The sequence below is a fragment of the Rhinolophus sinicus genome, linkage group LG01 (genome assembly GCF_036562045.2).
Source record: "Rhinolophus sinicus isolate RSC01 linkage group LG01, ASM3656204v1, whole genome shotgun sequence".
NCBI classification, from domain to species: Eukaryota; Metazoa; Chordata; class Mammalia; order Chiroptera; family Rhinolophidae; genus Rhinolophus; species Rhinolophus sinicus.
In genome coordinates this window covers 166,041,914-166,061,021 of record NC_133751.1, presented here as the reverse complement: position 1 = coordinate 166,061,021, position 19,108 = coordinate 166,041,914, and the positions used below count along the sequence as shown (strand labels likewise).

The window sequence follows — 19,108 nt, the reverse complement described above, 5'->3', positions numbered from 1 at the left end:
ATAGATACATGATATAGATATAATAGATACAATGTATATTTGGATGGATAAATATACATACATGTTTAGAAGAACATATAAAGTCATTTGGAATTACCTTTATTAAAGTAAATTGTGGGTCAGGTATTAATACTAATGGTAAAGTTATATATAGTAATTGATTTTGTATGCTTGCTTTTCCACTTAAAATCATTGAAAAGACTTGAAAATTTAATATACGTGACTAAACATAAACATATCAAAGAGGAATTTCACTGACTTGTCAATACAATAGATATAGTAAGTAAAAATCTAGATTTGCTGGTATTTGTAAGATATACACAGGCATGCAGGGACAGTTACTAGATAATTGAACTCAGTAATTTTATTGATACAGAGTATCAAAAATGTACTCAATATTTCTTCTAATCTTTAAGGATGAAATACTACTTTTAAATGAATAAGAATATATATCAAAATTAAATGGTGTAATTTAACTTAATGTTGAGTTTCTACTTGGAACTATATAACTTACTAAGAAACTTACATGTAGAAGTAGTATTATTAATATCTTTAAGCATTGGGTAACACCTCTTGCAGACTGTATTCTAGTATTCCACTGGAAGCAGACTCTGAGGAAGAGATTAACCTGCAGGAAGTTTAGTAGAAAACACTTTTAAGATTAATACCTGTGAGGTCATTAACACCCAATTTTAATAGATTTATAGAGTTTTTAGATTTAATAGATTTTTTCCCCAAACTTTACACCTAAGATACGCTATTTATTTTTCTTCACAGTTGTCCTTCTAATTAAATTACCCATCAAATCCTCTTAATTTTATTTGTGTGGTATCATTTCTTGAATCCATTCTCTACTTTCTATTGCTTTTGTCGCTATTGTAGCTCAGATTTTCAATATTCTTTATATGTACTCTTGAATAGTTTTCCTGCCTTCAATAGTTTTCCTGCACTATCTAATACAATGCTACCAGAGTGCCTCTTTTCCTTCTTAAAGAATCATCAGTGGTTTTCTATTGCATGTGGAGGAAATAAAAATTTCTCAGCCAGGCATTTAAAAACCTCAGCAATTTGATCTCTACCCCATTCCTTTTTATTGTGTTTAAAAAATATTGTGATTAAAGAAAAATATATGTGTGTGTGTGTATGTGTGTATATATATATATAAACAAAAATGTGCCATTTTAATTATTTTTAAATGTACAATTCATGGCATTAATTACATTCACGGTGTTGTACAACCATCAGCACAATCCATTTCCAAAACCTTTGCCCAAGAAGAGACTCTAACCATTAGGCAGTAATTCCCCATCCCTCTTTCCATCGGCATCGCCTAATCTATTTTATGTCTCTGAGTTTGCCTATTCTAGATAGTTCATATAAGTAAGTCATACGATATTTGTCCTTTTGTGTCGGACTTATTTTTATTTCACTTAGCATAATGTTTCAAGGTTCAGCCATGTTACAGCATGTATCAGAACTTCCTTTTTATGGGTAAATAATCCATTGTATGTATATACCACATTTTGTTAATCCACTCATCTGTTGATGGACTACCCTCATTCTTATCTTCAACTTTCCACTCTGTAGTAACTATAACTAGCCTACCTTATGTAAACCATACTGATGTGTCCATTTTTTGGCCTCTGAAAGAAAGGCTTTTCCTCATACAGAAAATTTATTTCACTGCATTTCTTCCTCTTGTACCCTTACCTTTTCTTCTTTGGTCAGCTAAAATCCTACCTCCAAAAAAGATTTTCAGCATTCCTCCAGTTAGAATTTGTCCCTCTTTTACCATATTTTAATAGCACTTTATGTCCTTGTTATATCTGTCATTATATACCTTATATTAATGTTTCTTCCTCATTTAACTGGTCAAGTTATGGTTTCTGAATAGGGTAATACTCAATTCTTATTAAACAGTTACAATAGGTAATTAATAATGTGTTTACATTTATATAGAACAATAAAATTTATACGTCATTCTCCTATCTTTTTTTTGCATTTGATTGTTACAACAAAGTGACAACATAGTACTGCTGATAATTATTCTTAGTTTAGTGATGATGAAAAGTCTCCAGTGGGCTAATTTTTTTTTCTCCTTATAGTCATGTGGCTAGTAAGTGGCACTGTTCTGTTTTTCATTTAGCTAATTTGTTAAAGACTTGTTTTCCAGCTTCCTTGTTAAATCCTGTGATAAAAAGATGCAAAGAACGGGTTGCCATTTAGTTCAGTTGGTTAGAGTGTGGTATTAATAACACTAAGGTTGCCGGTTTGATCCCCGCATGGGCCACTGTGAGCTGCGCTCTCCTAAAAATAAAAAAGGATGTAAAGACACAATCCCTACCCTTGACAAATCCATGATCTGATAATCTGTGCTGTGGTAGGAATATACATGGGTACTCTGGGAGCGTTGAAAGAATTCACCAAAGGTAAGGACAGAGTAAGTTGTGTGTGGTTCTCAGTGCAGTCTGGCTTTATAATTATAGTTGTAGCCATTCAGTTTGTTTAGATCAGAGGCATTATAGAAAAAGCCTCCAGAACAATTTATTGATTCTGAGGCCTTATTTTTGAGCTGGAGTACTTAAAGTAAATTTGCATAAGGACAATACCTTTTGAAATGGATTCGAAATATACACCTTCCTGGGTCACAGGATCCCTGGATAATTGCAGCCAGTACTAATGGGAGACTAGTGATTGTGCTGATCTTTCTGTACCATCCATTATAGTAGTTAACGCACCTTTTCCAGTCTAGTTGTTTAAAAATATTCCATATGCAGATGCCTCCAGCCAGACCTTTCCCTTCAATTGTAGATTTTCTTTGTATCCTGTTACAACTTAGGTATTTTTAGCCATCCTAAATGTAACATTTCCAGAGTAGAACTATTGATCTTCCACTTGTTACCCCACCACCAACCTTGGAGCATTTTCTGTCTTGGCTCTACTTTTAGGTACATATCCAAACTCCTATCTCTTCTTCCTCTGTCCAGACACATCATCTTTTGTCTGAATTATTGTTATACTCTCCTAAGAGGTCCCTCTGCTTTTGCCATTGTCTTAAGGCCTGTTCTCAGCACTGCAGCTAGAGGCAGAAGGCAGAACATGCACAGAGAGACTTGTGACATGTTAAGAAACCTTACTTGTTTTGTTTTCCTGTCTCAGAATTTCTGAGCCATTGAAGGGAAGTAGTAAAATCAGGTCTGTATTTTAAATAAGTAAGTCTAGTAAATTTGCTAGTTCAGTGTTTGTTTGTTTTTTCAGGAATAAGGGATAGTAAGAGATACGTTTTATCTTCCAGTAGTAAGAATTAAGTTAGACAAAACCCTAAATGTTTATAATTTGAAATCTTGCCTTAAGTAAAGTGAACCAATCTTTAATTGTATCTAGCCTATAGATCCCTTTTAAAGTTTTAAAGGACATTTTAAATAAAATACATTGTAAGGTATGATAGACTTAGGAACAGTTATTTTGTATATTTAAGTATTTTTATATTTTGTATTATCTTACATTTATTTCAGCAGCATAAAAATTATGTGTCATCTCTATGTGTGTTTTTTATAATTAGGGAAGGCCAGGGAAGGAGAACTTTTTAAAACATCTCTTTGTCAAGTTTTACAAATGTATAGTGCAGCATTTTACAGTGTTATATACTCAACACTACAGTAAACCACTGACAAGGAAAACCTATGAAACTATTGTAAAACCCACCAAAACTGAAAATATACAGAATCCAGTAAATAGAGGAGGATGGATTTGAGTATGTGTCTACATATACAGATATAATTCTCTAAAAATTTAATGTTTTTTTTTCCCCTATAGTGTTCAGAAAATTCATGGTCAGTTTCTTTTCTCTTCCAGAATGGGGAGTTGGGGGCAGTTTGATTTTAGGGCGTTGAGTGTCTTGTGAATTTCCTTGTTTTACTGACTGACTTCTAACAATTTTATATAAATAGCTTTTCTTTTCTCTTTACACACTACAAAGTTGTTTGTTGTATCAAGATTTATATGTGTGTGTATGTAAATCAGGTGAGGTTAGAAAACATTATATAAATGTATTCTTTTGCATTTTATGTTTTATCAGGACCTTATGGAATTTGAAAATTAAATTAATAGTTTCCCATGTTAAAGAGAATACTTACCTGTAAGAGTTCCTTTCAGTCATACGTTACTTGTATAATGACCACGTACGTATGTCAACTCTGTGCCAATACAGTGTGTAGATGAGTTGATAGAAGAGGTTAATAAAACTCTATAACACCCTTCACCCCCACTCTTATTATTATAGAAGAGACTAATTTTATTTTCCGTGGTTTTTTTTTTAAATGTTTTAATTTAAACTACTTTCTTGTAACTTTTATTATTATTCTGCTTTAACAGCGACATCATATTGGAGATCGCAGTCTTTCCTTGTGTAATATGTTCCTGGATGAAATGGCCAAACAAGCTCGAAATCTCATCACTGATATTTGCACAGAACAGTGTACTCTTAGTGACCAGGTAACAATTTATATATTGCCTTGCATTTGGTAAATTTGTGTAGGGAGGCAAAAAAAGTATCTGTTAGCCAGTTGTTTTATTTTTCATTACTTTATTCTCAAACTCAGTAAATCTTATTACCTCTCGTTGTAAAGCTCCACTATTAGGTTTTCTGAAATTTGCCAGTCTTTAGCATTACTTAGAGATCAGAATCCAACCCCATGTTGGCATTGAAGTCCCTTCCTGATAGCTCAAACCTCTTTATTTTACATGCTCTTTATGGTCCATCACCTAGTAATTCTCAAGTAGATTCAGAACACATCATGTCCTAACATAGTTTTGTGCTCCATACACCATTTTCCTTCCAGTAACATGTTCTTTCTCATTCTTTGTTTGCCTATTCTGTTTTTACTTATCCTTTAAACTGCAGTCTTGATATAACTTCGTCTGTGAAATGTTTTCTTCACATGAGATTAACCTATTTCTGTTTTCCACCAAGCTGTATGGGTCCCTAAGCTAGCTAGTTAGGTACACTCTACTTATTACATGCCTCCGTTCTTAGTGCTAGCATGATATTTTCTACATAGTCTGGATTCAGCTAAGGTTTATTTCACTAGTTGATGTGTTTTCAAAGTAATCGGTATAATGTAAGATTTTATTCTTTTTAAATTTAGTTGCTGCCCAAGCATTGTGCCAAAACCATTAGTCAAGCAGTGAATAAGAAGTCAAAAAAACAAACTGGTAAGAAAGGAGAACCTGAAAGGGAAAAACCAGGAGTTGAGAGCATGAGGAAAAACAGGCTGGTAGTGACCAAGTAAGCCATCCACTTTTATTACATCTTTTTGTTACAGGTTTTTTCATTTTTTTGTGTGGCATTAGTACTGAGGACATGCTAGTAATTGTAAATTCTTCATATCCCAGTCATTAATTTTTTTTTAACCTTTGTGAACTTGATTAGCCAGTTAAGTGATTATTTCATCCCAAAATACAGATTTTGGATTTTTGAAGAAAATAAATGTATTAGGTGATATTGTCTTTATATATAGAATACTGAAGGCTGAGAATCTGTCTAAAAATTTAGGGTGTTCACTGTAAGCAATTGTTTATTTTCAGTGTATTTAAAATCAGATATCTGAGACTTTATTTTGGCATGTTGTCATGTATTAGGACATACCTGATTATCATTATTTTAAAATGGATGTTTTCCAAGTAGGTAGCATTCAGAGCTTTTTTTTTTTTTTTTTTTTTTGGAGGCAGGGCATAGGTGGGCAATAATAGGTAAACATTATTTTATTTAAAGTAGATTTCCTACCTCCTTGTTTTCTACATTGAGCAAGGTATTTATTTGCCATTTTGTAGACAACTTTTCTTCCTTCACAATAGCCAGTACAGTTGCCGTTAGAAATTATTGTTTCTATGAGTGTGAAATAAGCTCTTTCCTATATATTAAGTAAATATAGTCATCATTTAATGTAGAAACATGTGAATCATGCTATCTTTAGAAAATTTCTCTCGTGTTAGAGATATCCTTAAAGATTTTGAACTTTGTCAGTTTAGGAAAGAAATTGGTCTATAGTTATTATCCCCAAATAAGGTCTGGTGTCTTTATAAAATTAATTTTGTATTAATTCTAAAGAAATGTTGAACATTTTGTTTACTGTTTATTAATATTTTTTCAGCCTTGATAAATTGCACACTGCACTTTCTGAATTGTGTTTCTCTATAAATTATGTACCGAACATGGTGGTTTGGGAACATACCTTTACCCCACGAGAATATTTGACTTCTCATCTGGAAATCCGCTTTACTAAGTAAGAAAAAAATAAAAACTATTTTTGTTTGTTGGTGTAGTTAATGGGTTTGTTATTTTTATTCTTCATATCTATACAATATTTCCTTTTTTGAGAAAAAGCATTAGAACTGGTGTAGTATAAAGAATAGTGAACTGGGGGCCGGGCCGGTGGCTCAGGTGGTTGGAGCTCTGTGCTCCGAACGCCAAAGGCTGCCGTTTCGATTCCCACATGGGCCAGTGGGCTCTCAACCACAAGGTTGCCGGTTCAACTCCCACAAGGGGGCCTGCAACTAACAACGGCAACTGGACCTGGAGCTGAACTGCACCCTCCACAACTAAAATTGAAAAGACAACACGTGACTTGGAAGAAGTCTTGGAAGTACACACCGTTCCCCAATAAAATTTGGTTCCCCTTCCCCAATAAAAAATCTTAAAAAAAAAAAAGAATAGTGAACTGGAAATTACTTAAATTACCCATATTCTTGTTCCATACTTGTTATTAACTAGTTATAACACTGGACAAGCTGTTTAATCTCTGTGGACCTTAGCTTCCTTATAAGCAAAATGAGACGATGGGAACAAATCAGTGTATTTCAACTGACAGGTGGCAATCCAGTAGGATCACAAAATCAATTTAGAAGGTTGTAGTAAACATTTAAAGAAAGGAGAGGGAGGGAAGGAAATAAAGAAGAAATAGGAAAAATCAGTGCATTAAATGTAGTAAGTATGAATATTGCTTCATGAAATTGCAATTATGAATGTGTATGTGTGTACTGAGTTGTGATACTGGATACATATCTTACAGGGGACCACATTCAAATGTTTGAAAACCTCAGGACTAGACCTCTTAAGTGTACAAGTCTTTTCTGGATTCAGATGTATGCTATTATGCCAGTAGAATTCTAGACTCTTGAGGCACTCAATTCTGATTAAATATATATATACATACACATATATACGTATACGTATGTGTGTGTCTGTGTATATATATATCTTCTTGAAATAATATTATGTGTGATAAGTCAGAAACCTTTCAACTTTGCAGATGTTTGTTAATTCTTTTTCTAAACTTGTACACTTATTAAGAAAACATTGATTGATTTGACAAATTTGTCTTGAAGGTCTTAAAGCAATTTATAAAATAAAATTTTGCCAAAGATTTTTCAAAGTTTTGTAGTTATTAACAGGTAGTATTTCTACCATATGCATAACATTGTGTTGAGTAATAATGAAATGATATAACGCTTAGAGCTGTAGTTGGTGAGAAGACTATAACAATTAGAGAATAAAATAGGAGACTATGTAAATGGGCACTAAATTGAGTGTTAAGTCATCAGTTGACTGGAGAAGAGCTGAGTGTTGAATGTCTTTTGATCTCCTTTATTAATGCAAGCATCCTGACAGCAAAACCCAGAATGCTCCAGTATTTAGACTAAAGAGACATTATGCCCTCTGATACATATTATTCTCAACGAGGTGGGGTTACTAGATTGTTAGGAGGAAGGTAGGGTTCTATTTACAGCTCCCTTGTTTCTGTAAATATTGTATGGAGAAGCAGATAGAGATTTTTATCAAACATCTACTTAGTGATCAGGATCAAGGCAAGGCTCTAAACTTGTTTACCTGGGAAGGATATTTATGCCAGGACAAATAATTTGAGTATTGGTTGATTTTAGTTGATCACTTGAGCCCAATCTTAGGACTTAGTGCCATATATAAGGATAGCATTTTTGTCGTGAGTTGGTCTTGTTGGATTATTTGTAGTGATGAAGTCTGTCTATTGTCTTTAAGAATTCCTCCTTTCAAATATAAGTCTTAAGAGCTTTTACAAATCCAATGCTCAGAAAGTTTTAAAGAAAATGAAAAGATCATGCAGGAAAGTATTTTCAAAATTGGTGTTTCTTTTTAGGCTTATTCAGATTCTTGGGATATAAACCAAAAAGAACTGTGTTTTATGTGCTGTGAGTGATTAAATAACAATAAAGTTTTCTGTTTGTTACCATGTTTTGAGTGTAGTGCCTTTTGCTAAGTCAGGCAGATGTGGGGTCAAACCCTAGACCCACCAGTTCCAAAGTAGTCTTGATTAGTTTACTTGAAGTTCTGACCCTTAGTTTCTTCCACCTGTGAAATGGTGGTAATAATTACTGCACAGTAGGGTTATTAGATATGAGAATTACAAGTAATATGTGTAAAACCTATAAAAAAATTGCATGTAATAGTGCTAAATGAATTCAAGCTGTGGTCTAAATAGTCATTGTACTTGGTTGGTACAGACATTATGATGTTAAAGGTAAAGGAATTTTTCCTTAAATCATGATGTCTAGAATTTTTTTAATCACTTGGCATTCCTATCTCATTGTAGCTTTTAGGTATTCATTCTTTTTTCAGTTTGTTTCTTTGGAAGATAATGATATTAATATCCTGGCTTTGTAGCAAATTGTACTTGAAATTAGTTTTATTGTTTATTTAATATTAGAGAAGAGTAGGTTGAATGGCCTGTTTACATGCATGCAAAAGTCAGAGCTCTTTTCTTATTCTTTTTTTCCCCAGGTCAATTGTTGGAATGACTATGTATAATCAAGCCACACAGGAAATTGCAAAACCATCAGAGCTTCTAACAAGTGTAAGAGCATACATGACTGTACTCCAGTCAATAGAAAACTATGTGCAAATTGATATTACAAGAGTATTTAATAATGTTCTTCTTCAACAAACACAACATTTAGACAGTCATGGAGAGCCAACCATTACAAGTCTATACACAAATTGGTAAGGAACACATTTAGAAATTTGGAGTGATATAAAGTTTGTAGTGAACTACTTGGGAAAGTTATTTTTTGTGTGGGTACATACGTGTTCATGTTATCAGTCAATTTGAAATTATATACAGGAATGCATACTGTAATAAATTTTGAATTAAATAATTTCTCCTGCTTATAAATTTACTTTTCTCCTTAGGTATTTGGAAACTTTGTTAAGACAAGTCAGCAATGGTCATATAGCTTATTTCCCTGCAATGAAAGCATTTGTGAACTTACCTACAGAAAATGAATTAACATTCAATGCAGAGGAATATTCTGACATATCAGGTGAATAATACTATATGACATGTTTTAGAAAATGAAGAAATATTCTTTTGGCTTTCGATTCTATTATACTTCCATTCAATTATATGCAAAACCATACATTATATCTTTGCATTTGTGTTACTTCTTTTTTACTCTAGAGACTTTTCTCAGGATTTTTGCATTAATAATTTGCTTCTATAATGGAACAGTTCAGTGGTAGTACTCAGTTTCTTAAAGTATTTGCTCTTTCAAAGTATAACATTGATTACATTTCCTTTCAGAAATGAGGTCATTATCAGAACTGCTAGGCCCATATGGTATGAAGTTCCTAAGTGAAAGCCTTATGTGGCATATTTCATCTCAAGTTGCTGAACTTAAGGTAATGCAGTGTATCACTTTTAACTTATAAACAATAATCCCTAGAAAACATTTCAAGAAAATGAACAGCAAGGCTAAAATATTAATTACTTTAACCTGACATGAAAATTGTCATATGTAAATGATATTGTAGAGCTAGTGTGATCTTTCAATTACGACTTTGTTTTGTTCTCTCTGTTTTACCAATGAAAAACTAAGCCTAGAAAAGTGAATTGGCTTGCTAAAGGGGACCGACACTCAAATTTCTTGACTTTTGGTCAAGTCTTCATTCTGTTGTACCATGCTGCTTTTCTTTGAGTGACTATGTTCAAAATTACAGCCAAAGTAATTTGTTTAAGTGTGTAGTTTGTATTACTTTCCACAGATTATAATATAAACATTATTAGGCTTAATGTTTTTCTTATTATTAAGCAATCTTTTAAAATTATCTTATGCCCTTTTAAACTGGATGAAAAATGTCTTTTAGAATGCTTAGTACTTTAATAAAGATGTAAAAGAGCTAAAGTAACAGTATTTTAAGTAACTTTATAAAGCCCTTTAAAAATAAATATTCCAGTGTTAACAGTGATTTATATCGGATGAGTCTGTGTGTATAATACCTACCTAGTTTTTGAAAAACTTTTGCATTTGGGTCACTAAAACTTCTGAGCTTATGAACAGAATAGAAAAAACGTTTTAAAATATACCTTCTTCTTGGTAAAGTTTTTTGGTGGTTATTTATGCCTTGCATTTTTTACTAATTAAGAATATGGTATATAGCACTGATAAGTAGCTTGCATTTTAAATGTAACACGTAGAGATCTAAATGTCGTAATCTGATTTACTGAAAATTGAGCAAACATATAGGATAGGTCAGTTCCTGCGAGGTTAATAATATTTTGCTGAGTGAATAAAATAGATAGCAAGCGTCATTGTGACTAAAGGAGAGGCAGTATAACCCAGTGGTGAAGAACTCAAGCTTCCAAGTCAGGCTTTCCTGAAATTCAGTCCTGTCACTTAGGAGCTTTGAGCAAAGTTTAAACTCACTAAGCTTTTATTGTGAGAGAATTATATGAGATAATTAATACATGTCAACTGCATAGATACTCAGCGTAGTGCCTGACACACAGTAAGTACTGAGTAAATATTATTTTGATATTCATCATGTCATTTTCCTCTCATTGTTCTTTTTTTAAAAGAATGTTCTGTAATTCTTATACCGAAGTCAACTTTTAGATAGTTTATAATATAGGTTTTTAATACACAAACTTTATACTTAATACGGTTTTAAACACATAAACAGTGCAATTCTAGTTTTGGTTCTGTACAAGCAATATCATTATTATTTATTAAACTCATTCACCTGTTACCTCTTTTCTATCCTATTGTTCTCAGGTAGCAAATTTCTATCTTCAGTTTACTTTGCATTTCTTTCAGTGTGAGATATAATAGAATAACTATGACCCAGTAATTTTACTTTTGCCATTTATTTCTTATTTCAACTGAATAAATAGGTACTTCTAGAATTGTTAGCATTTTTAGTACTTCTTTATTGTTTCATGTGGTGGATTGAGTATGTGATGTAGTAATAAATATCAGACTCTTTGGATCTCTCTATATTCATGTCTATGAGAGTTCAAAGGCATCTGATGTCCTTAATAGTACTGGAAGGCCTCTGTGGGATCTGGTCTTTCACTTCTCCTCACCGCCTGTACTGCTCCAGCCTGGTGGACCTACTTGTTGTGTCACCTCAAAGTACTCTTCACTGAGATACTGCCTTAGCTTCCTTGTTATAACATTCATGTATTTTTCAAATGTCATCATATCAGAATATCCTTCCTTGGCCACACTTTTTTAAAAATAGCAAACATCACTTACTTTATTCTCTTTATCTAGCTTTCTGTGTATCTTACTGTGACCTCGCATATCATGTATCTGTTTATGCCACAGTCACTAAAGACTTAATTATAAACTCTCTTAAAACCTTGGTGCTAAGTTAATTTTCGACACATAGTAAATGCTTGGTAAATATCTGTTGGATGCAAAAATTAAAATAGCTAGCTTTCTTGACTCATTATTCCAGGACTTTTCTAAACTTTTTACATATATGTTATTAATTGCTTTAAATCCTTAAAACTGGATTGTCCCTATTTTACAAATTAGGAAAGATTCCTTGTTTAGGCTCACATGCTTAATAAGTGGTGAAACTAAAGTTTGAACCTATATAGTCTATCTAGCTCCAGAGTTTATAGTAGTACCATGCTATCCTGTCTCTAACCCACTCTTATCTGATGCAGGGATGTATATATTTTTCTAGGTGGATGATCTGGTCTTTTTGAAAATGAGCTAGTCTCGTCAATTATGGCATGTCTCTAGTTCTGTTTGAGTCAGTATCTAAGTAGTAAGTTTTGATTGGTCCTTATTCCTAGATCAAGAGTCAAAGACTAGGGGTGACTGGTTAGCTCAGTTGGTTAGGGCGTGGTGCTGATAACACCAATGTTGCCAGTTCGATCCCCACATGGACCACTGTGAGCTGTGCCCTCCTTAAAAAAAATAAAAACTGAAAAAATAAAATAGAAGGTTCTCTTTAAAAAAAAAGAAAGAAAGAAAAAAATTGTCAGAGACTGCCTTTGACAAGATCACCCTTCGCATGTTTAAAAACTTGCGTTGTATATTACCTTTCTCTTTCCCATGTGAAATATATTCATACTCAGTATTACTCACTTCTCTACAAACTCTGTATTATTGGTGTCACAGAGAATAGTGCTGTGAACTGAGAATAAATGTCAGCTAGATAAAGATCTGATTAGTGAGGGCGCCCTGACATACTCTGGATACGGTACTTACTAATACATTTTAAGGTAATGTTAATACTTTTGCTAGCTGTACCATACTTTTTTCATATTAACTTGCAATCAGATAAGTTGTTTTTGCCACACATACTGACCTTAAACCACGGCTCTCCACTTTTTATATTTTGTACAATTTATTTTCAGACCTAAATGCTGTTTTATTGTTGTTCTTTTAAAAACTTATATTGTTAGATACTGTCCATTATTTCCGGGTCTTTTTTGAGTTCAGATTTTGTCATCTTAGTAATTCTTTTATAAATTTACATGTCTTAGTTGTGTCCTTAAGTATTAATGTTATCAAATATATTTTTATTCTTGAAAAGAAATGGAAGAAGCTTATGTTTTAACATTTCTCTCATGTCTTGGAGGGACTTTTGTTTTTTCTTGAATAGTATTAAAATTTAAAGTTGATGTGATAGTAATATAAATTATGTCGACTTTTTAAAATGCTATTGAATTTTCTGATTTAAGGGTATTGTTTTTTGGCTGGATTCTTTTTCAAATACATGGTAATGTTAAACCTGAGTCTAAAACCTAGACGAAAGAAACTTGTATAAGAGCTTACATTCATTATCTTTGAAATACATGGTTGTGAATTAGCTTGGGTTTCTCATTAAATGTAATATGCTCCAAAACCAAGATTATTTAGGTACTCAAGCATTTTTTTTCTCTGAAACATTTGATTTTAGCAACCTTCTATGTGATTATCCTTACTTGACCTGACTTTTCATTTTACCTTGATAAAAACTTACATTTTATTAATCATTGTAATGTTAGTTATAGAAAGACTTTTTTAAAAATCATACAGTTATTTTTTTTGGTGTATAGGGGCTTTTATTTTTATTTCTCAAGTACTAAACCTTGATGATTAAGTATTTTTCAAAAGGCTTCTTTATATGGTCAACCATAACGGTGAAACTTTACATTTCTAGCTTTGTGGCTTTATCATTTAGGTTTCTTCAAAACAAAGCTAGTCCTAAAATTCCGTTTTCTGGAGTTGCACAGTGCTTTACAATGATTTTCTTAGGGATCCCTCTTTAACAACCCCAAGAAGTAATCCTTTTTTCCCCTGGATTCAACTACAGGTGTATTAGTAAGGACTGGAGATGTCATTCATGACTTTGTAATCTCAGCCTCTGTGTACTAAGGAATACACTTCCATGGATATTTTTGTATTTTATTACATAAGAAATCTTATGATGATAATATGTTGTATATAGGCACGCAAGTTCAATATGTTATATACTATTTTGTCTCATTGAGATAAATCTCCAGAAGTACTAAAGTCTATCAGTGATGGTTCTAAGTGTTTCACGTTTTTCACATTCCTATAAAATTACTTGCTTTAGAATAACCTAATATATCAAGTTCCAGAAACAAAATAATGTATAGAGGTTTGCTTCCAATATTGGCATGTTAGGTTACTTAAACCACCTTTTCTGCTAAGAACTGTAAAAATGTGAGAGACATACAAAGAAAAAGAATCATCTTTTAAAGAACTAAGGTAGTGAGGTATTTCTATGCTAAAAACAAGGAGAATGTGGCTAAAAACTCAGAGACAGAAGCCTAGCACTGGCAGCCACTTTTGACCTGAGGACATTTGCTGATCCAGAAGTGACATTTGTAAAATTAAGCAGTAGTTTTGGTGGTCTTGTGAGGTAAGAGGGTTTGTATACAAAACCCAAAACCTGCCCAAAGTGGGGAGTGGGAAGTCTGCTTATATTCCTCTCCACCCTCTTTACATAAACACCCCGGGGTTACCAGTAACTGGAAATCATTCTCCCCTCCTCAGGATTTGCAGCCTCATTCTGTTGCTCTTTGTCCAATGAATGTCGCATCTTGAACCTGGATTAAGGTGGTCCTAGATTAGTAGCATCCCAAGGTGCTTGGCAGAAGCTAACAAAATTTCTCTCTGGAGAAAGGTATTTTCATCCTAGGCTGAATTCATCAACCATTCATCAAATGGTTCCTACAAATAATTTTTCAAACAGCGACCTTCCAGCTGGAGAGTGGAAGTCTGTCAGAGATCAGTAGAGGGTGGAGGTAGGTTTAGTACATCTGGCTGGCTGCCACGATTATGATTCTTAAGTCATTCTCTCTCTCCTGCATCCTTCTGTTCCTAGTGTTCCTGAATTTAGAGTCCTCCTTATTTGTGTCGCTTCATGAGATGATGAGAAGTTGGCTGTATAACAACCTCTTATACAGATATGTAATAACCCTCCTATTTTTAGCCTCAAGCCTTCCTTTCTATGCCACTGCCTACAGTTTCTGAGTCCTGCCTAGGTTCTGAGACGTGCATTAACTTGCCTTCTGCATTGTATCTCCTTTACAGGAACTTGCTAATCAAATTTCTCACCTCTACTTATTCTTTGCTCTTCGTTCATGTCTTTCATTTGGCCTTTTATTCTTTTCCACTCATACTTCATTGGATTTCTGGAGGAATCAGAGTTATATATATTTCTCTACATTTAAACAGTACTTCCACATAGTTTACAAACTTATTTGAGCATTTTTATAGGAAAATTTTCTGAAAGTGGATCAAAGGCTATAAACATTTAAATTTTTTCTTCTATTGTAAAATACCCTCTGAAGAGATCGTAGCCCATACTCTCTCTGCCTTAGAGCATGCTGATGCCTCTGATGGCACGTTAATCTTTTTAAAATTAGTGTGTAAAGTGTTTTGGAGGGAGTTACAATGTTTTTAAGATCATCTTGTAACTTCTTAGCTCTTATTTTCTAAACTGACATAAACTAAATATCTTAAAGGCTGCCTTAATTGTTTTAGTTCCTGTTTTAGCTGAGGACTTTTTTTGTTTCAAGGAGTAAACTTGCCAATAAAAAAAAGGACAGCTTTATATTAATGGTTGTGAATAAATCATGTGTCAGACATAGTCAACACTATGCATGTGTACTTGTGGTAAAACATGTTTATTACTTTCTGGAGAAAAAAACAACCAATCTTCTTTCCTTCTAAAATTCTTGTGGTGTTTCATTTGGAGTTGTGCCTGTTGAGTCAGTTTATTCTCCAGTCCTGCCAAAAGTATTGTTTTGGCATTTTACAGATCAGTTCTTTTTACTCTTCAGAGTCCTAGAAGATTTTCTTTTCAAATGAAGAGGAAATTGAAATAATGACTTGCATCAGGAATTTAACACTTTATTTTTAACAGAAAACCAATTTTATTTTTAGTATTCTTGATTTGTTTCACTTGATTTACCTCACTTTGTTCCAAATCATTGCATTGGTAATTCTTAGTATTCTAGCTTTCAGTCCATTCATCAGTGACATTAATCAGTGGCTTTAAACATAGAGCTTTGTTTCAGGATGCAATTGAAAAAATAATTAAATATATAAAGAGTTAATGTCATTACCTTTTTTTTTAAGATTACTGTGTAAACAAATGCTTTAAGGTAATAGTTCTTAAAGTGTGGTCTTCAGATCAGCAGCAGCAGCATTACCTTGGAACTAGTTAAAAATGTATAATTTTTGGTTCTACCTCAGACCTGCTAATTCAGAACATGTGGAGCTGGGACTCAGCAATGTGTGTTTTAATTAATAAGTTCTTCAGATCATTCTGATGCATGGTAAAGATTTCCATAGGGATTAAGGGGATGGATTTTTAAATCAAATACCTGAATTCAAATTTCAAATTTTACTATTTAATTTATTTAACTTTGGGCAAGTTATCTAACTTCTCTGAGTCTTAGTTTCCTTAGTTGTAAAATGGGAATATCACCTCTGTCCTTTGGATTTGAGTAAATGGGATTGTTTGTGAACAGTCTACTGTGTTTCCCAGAAAATAAGACCTAGCCGGGCATTCAGTTCTAAGGCATCTTTTGGAGCAAAAATTAATGTAAGACCCGGTCTTATTTTACTATAAGACCGGGTCTAATATAATTATAATATAACATAATATATATACGGAGTTTTATATAAGACCAGGTATAATCTAATCTAATCTAAAATACTGGGTCTTATATTAATTTTTGCTACAAAAGAGGAATTAGAGCTGATTGTCCAGCTGGGTCTTATTTTCAAGGAAACAAGGTACTAGTATAGGAGCTTAAAAATAATTACAGTATCCTTGCTATTAAATATATATATACTATAATTTAATTGATTCTATACTGTATACTACATACTATAATTTACTGATTCTAGAATATAGTTAGCCTATATCAGTATTTCTGAAATTGTGTCTTATAGTCAGATGATTAGAAAATGTCAGTTTAGCTGGTAGAGGTTTTTTTAAATTGTGCATAAAGTAATGGTGCATTTAAAATTCAGTGATGTCTAATTCACTGACATGTGATATATTCAAGTACATGAGCACTGTCAGGGTTGGGCATATAGTTTCAGTGTGTATTGACTCAATCCAGTTTTAGGATGGGACAAGTATTGAATTGGCCTTGGAGAGAGCGGGCAATCTAATCAGAGACTTGTTCAATTTAACAAATAAATGTGACTAGAGCTGAATATTTGATTGGGAGCATAAAGAGAAATAATCTGAAGTAATATCAAATAACCTAAACTAAATTCATACTTTGAAAAATGATTTTGATCGATTTTCTGTATAGTTTTTCATGCTCCCCTTAAATCTGTTGTCATTAGCCTCTGGCTTGCAACAAAACCACTATGGCACTTTAACAGTATTCTTGCTACATCTTTGCAACCAGACATGCTGAATTGAAATATGCAGGGATGAAGCCTGAGTATATGTATTTAGAATTACATATGTCCAAATCCAGGCTTTATCCCTGGATATTTCAAATACACGTATCCAGGCTTTCCAAATACATATTTTTATTATCTCTGCCAGAATCAAATTAATTACATTTGCTTTAGTTATAATTTTTAAATTACTTTTCCAATGCTCCTTTTAAGAAAAACATTCTTTATCAGTTACACTTTTCTTAAATAGTTATACTTCACTCCCTGCATTTATTTATATCCCCTTCTTCTTTCTGTTCTCTACCCTTTACTCAGTGGTCCCTGAAAGAGAAGGTAGATAGTTGACATTTCCATTTGATAATTTATGTTGGGAAACATTGCTCTATTATAATCCCCATGAAGCAATACTATATACCCCAATAAGTTATTCTCCCTGTGATTGAATGTATCCAGCAGTGAACTCTAGGCTATCTTTGGTCAGCTTTAACTTCAGCAAGTTCTTTTGTTTTGGTTGGAATTTATTATTCTTTATCCACTTCTGTGTCTGCTTTTTATTATTGATGCTCTTCTGTGTCTAAGCATAAGATAATTCTTTATCCTACTACTTATCTTTATTGCTTTTTCCTGAACTCCTCTCCTTGAATTTGCAAACTAAAGAAAACATTAAGCCTATGTAAATAATTTTTAAATTCTTTTATTACAGCAACAAAAATATATCACATAGAGCATCTGGATTTCATGAATTGTATTTCCTACTTGCCAGACTAATTTCCAAAGCGTGCTCTTATCTCATTACCACCAGGGGGTCTATGCCTGACCGAGGATCTTTTTTTTTTTAGAAACTTGTGGTGGAGAATGTTGATGTGCTGACACAAATGAGGACCAGCTTTGACAAACCAGACCAGATGGCTGCACTCTTTAAAAGATTATCATGTGGGTAACTCATGATACTTTTCATAAGCCTTCAGAAGACCTTGACACTCAATATTTAGTTTTTGCTCACAATTTATAAATACAAATATAAGTAGTAAATGATGAATAGTACTCTTTAGCTTATGAAGAGAACTAGAAAAATTTTACAGTCAAAGGCTCTTTTAAGTATCTGTTTCACAAATTTTCTTACCATACTCTTAGTATCATGTGTCAGGTATTTAATGAATATTATCAGTTAATAAACACATTAAATTTAATATAGTAAATCTGTATTAATTTAGACTAAAGGAGAATTAACTTGTGAGTCTGTAATTTTCTAAAAATCAACTTGATTGAGGTATAATTTATATATAATAAAATGCACACATTTAAGTGAACTGTGTGATGCATTTTGACAAATGTGTATATCCATGTAACCATTACCACTGTGGAGAGATCCAGAGCAGTTCTGTCACCTCGGGAAGTTTCCTCATATCCCTTTATAGTCAGTTTCTCACTCCGGGCCCCCAAACCCATACAATGACTTATGTGATTTCTGTCATTAAAAATCAAATTTACTGTTCTACAACTAAATATAAACGGAAATCACACAGTATATAACAGTATATACTCTTTTGTGTCTGACTTCTTTTATTTAGCGTGTTTTTGAGATTCACCCATCTGTGTTAAGTGAATCAGTACTTTTTTCCTTTTTATTGCTAACTAGTATTCATTGCATGAACCTGAGCCTACAACTCTAAAAATACTTCTTTTTCATGTCTTCTTGACATTGATTCTTTGTGGGAGATATATTGTGAAATAACAGTGAATCTTAAATATTTATTAAAGTTTGTTTAGCCAGGTAAGTATTTTAGATGCACTTGAATTAATTTTATTTTCTTTTGCTTTTTGTACTTGAACTCAGTTATAATTAAAAACTATTTTAAAGTCATACTTCTTAGTGATTCACTTAAAAAGCCTTCCC

The 19,108-nt window shown here is 32.9% G+C and overlaps 1 protein-coding gene across 4 annotated transcripts in view; it reads left to right on the top strand.

Moving 5' to 3' along the window:
* Positions 1-19,108, top strand: part of NCKAP1 (NCK associated protein 1) — a 100,178-nt gene that overhangs the window by 66,384 nt on the left and 14,686 nt on the right. For all 4 annotated transcript variants that reach the window (XM_074338987.1, XM_074338978.1, XM_074338988.1 and 1 more), the window contains 7 exons: positions 4,375-4,494; positions 5,148-5,287; positions 6,153-6,284; positions 8,816-9,034; positions 9,224-9,354; positions 9,615-9,712; positions 18,051-18,144. In XM_074338987.1, the coding sequence (XP_074195088.1) occupies positions 4,375-4,494; positions 5,148-5,287; positions 6,153-6,284; positions 8,816-9,034; positions 9,224-9,354; positions 9,615-9,712; positions 18,051-18,144 (934 nt within the window). The remainder of the gene's footprint in view (positions 1-4,374; positions 4,495-5,147; positions 5,288-6,152; positions 6,285-8,815; positions 9,035-9,223; positions 9,355-9,614; positions 9,713-18,050; positions 18,145-19,108) is intronic.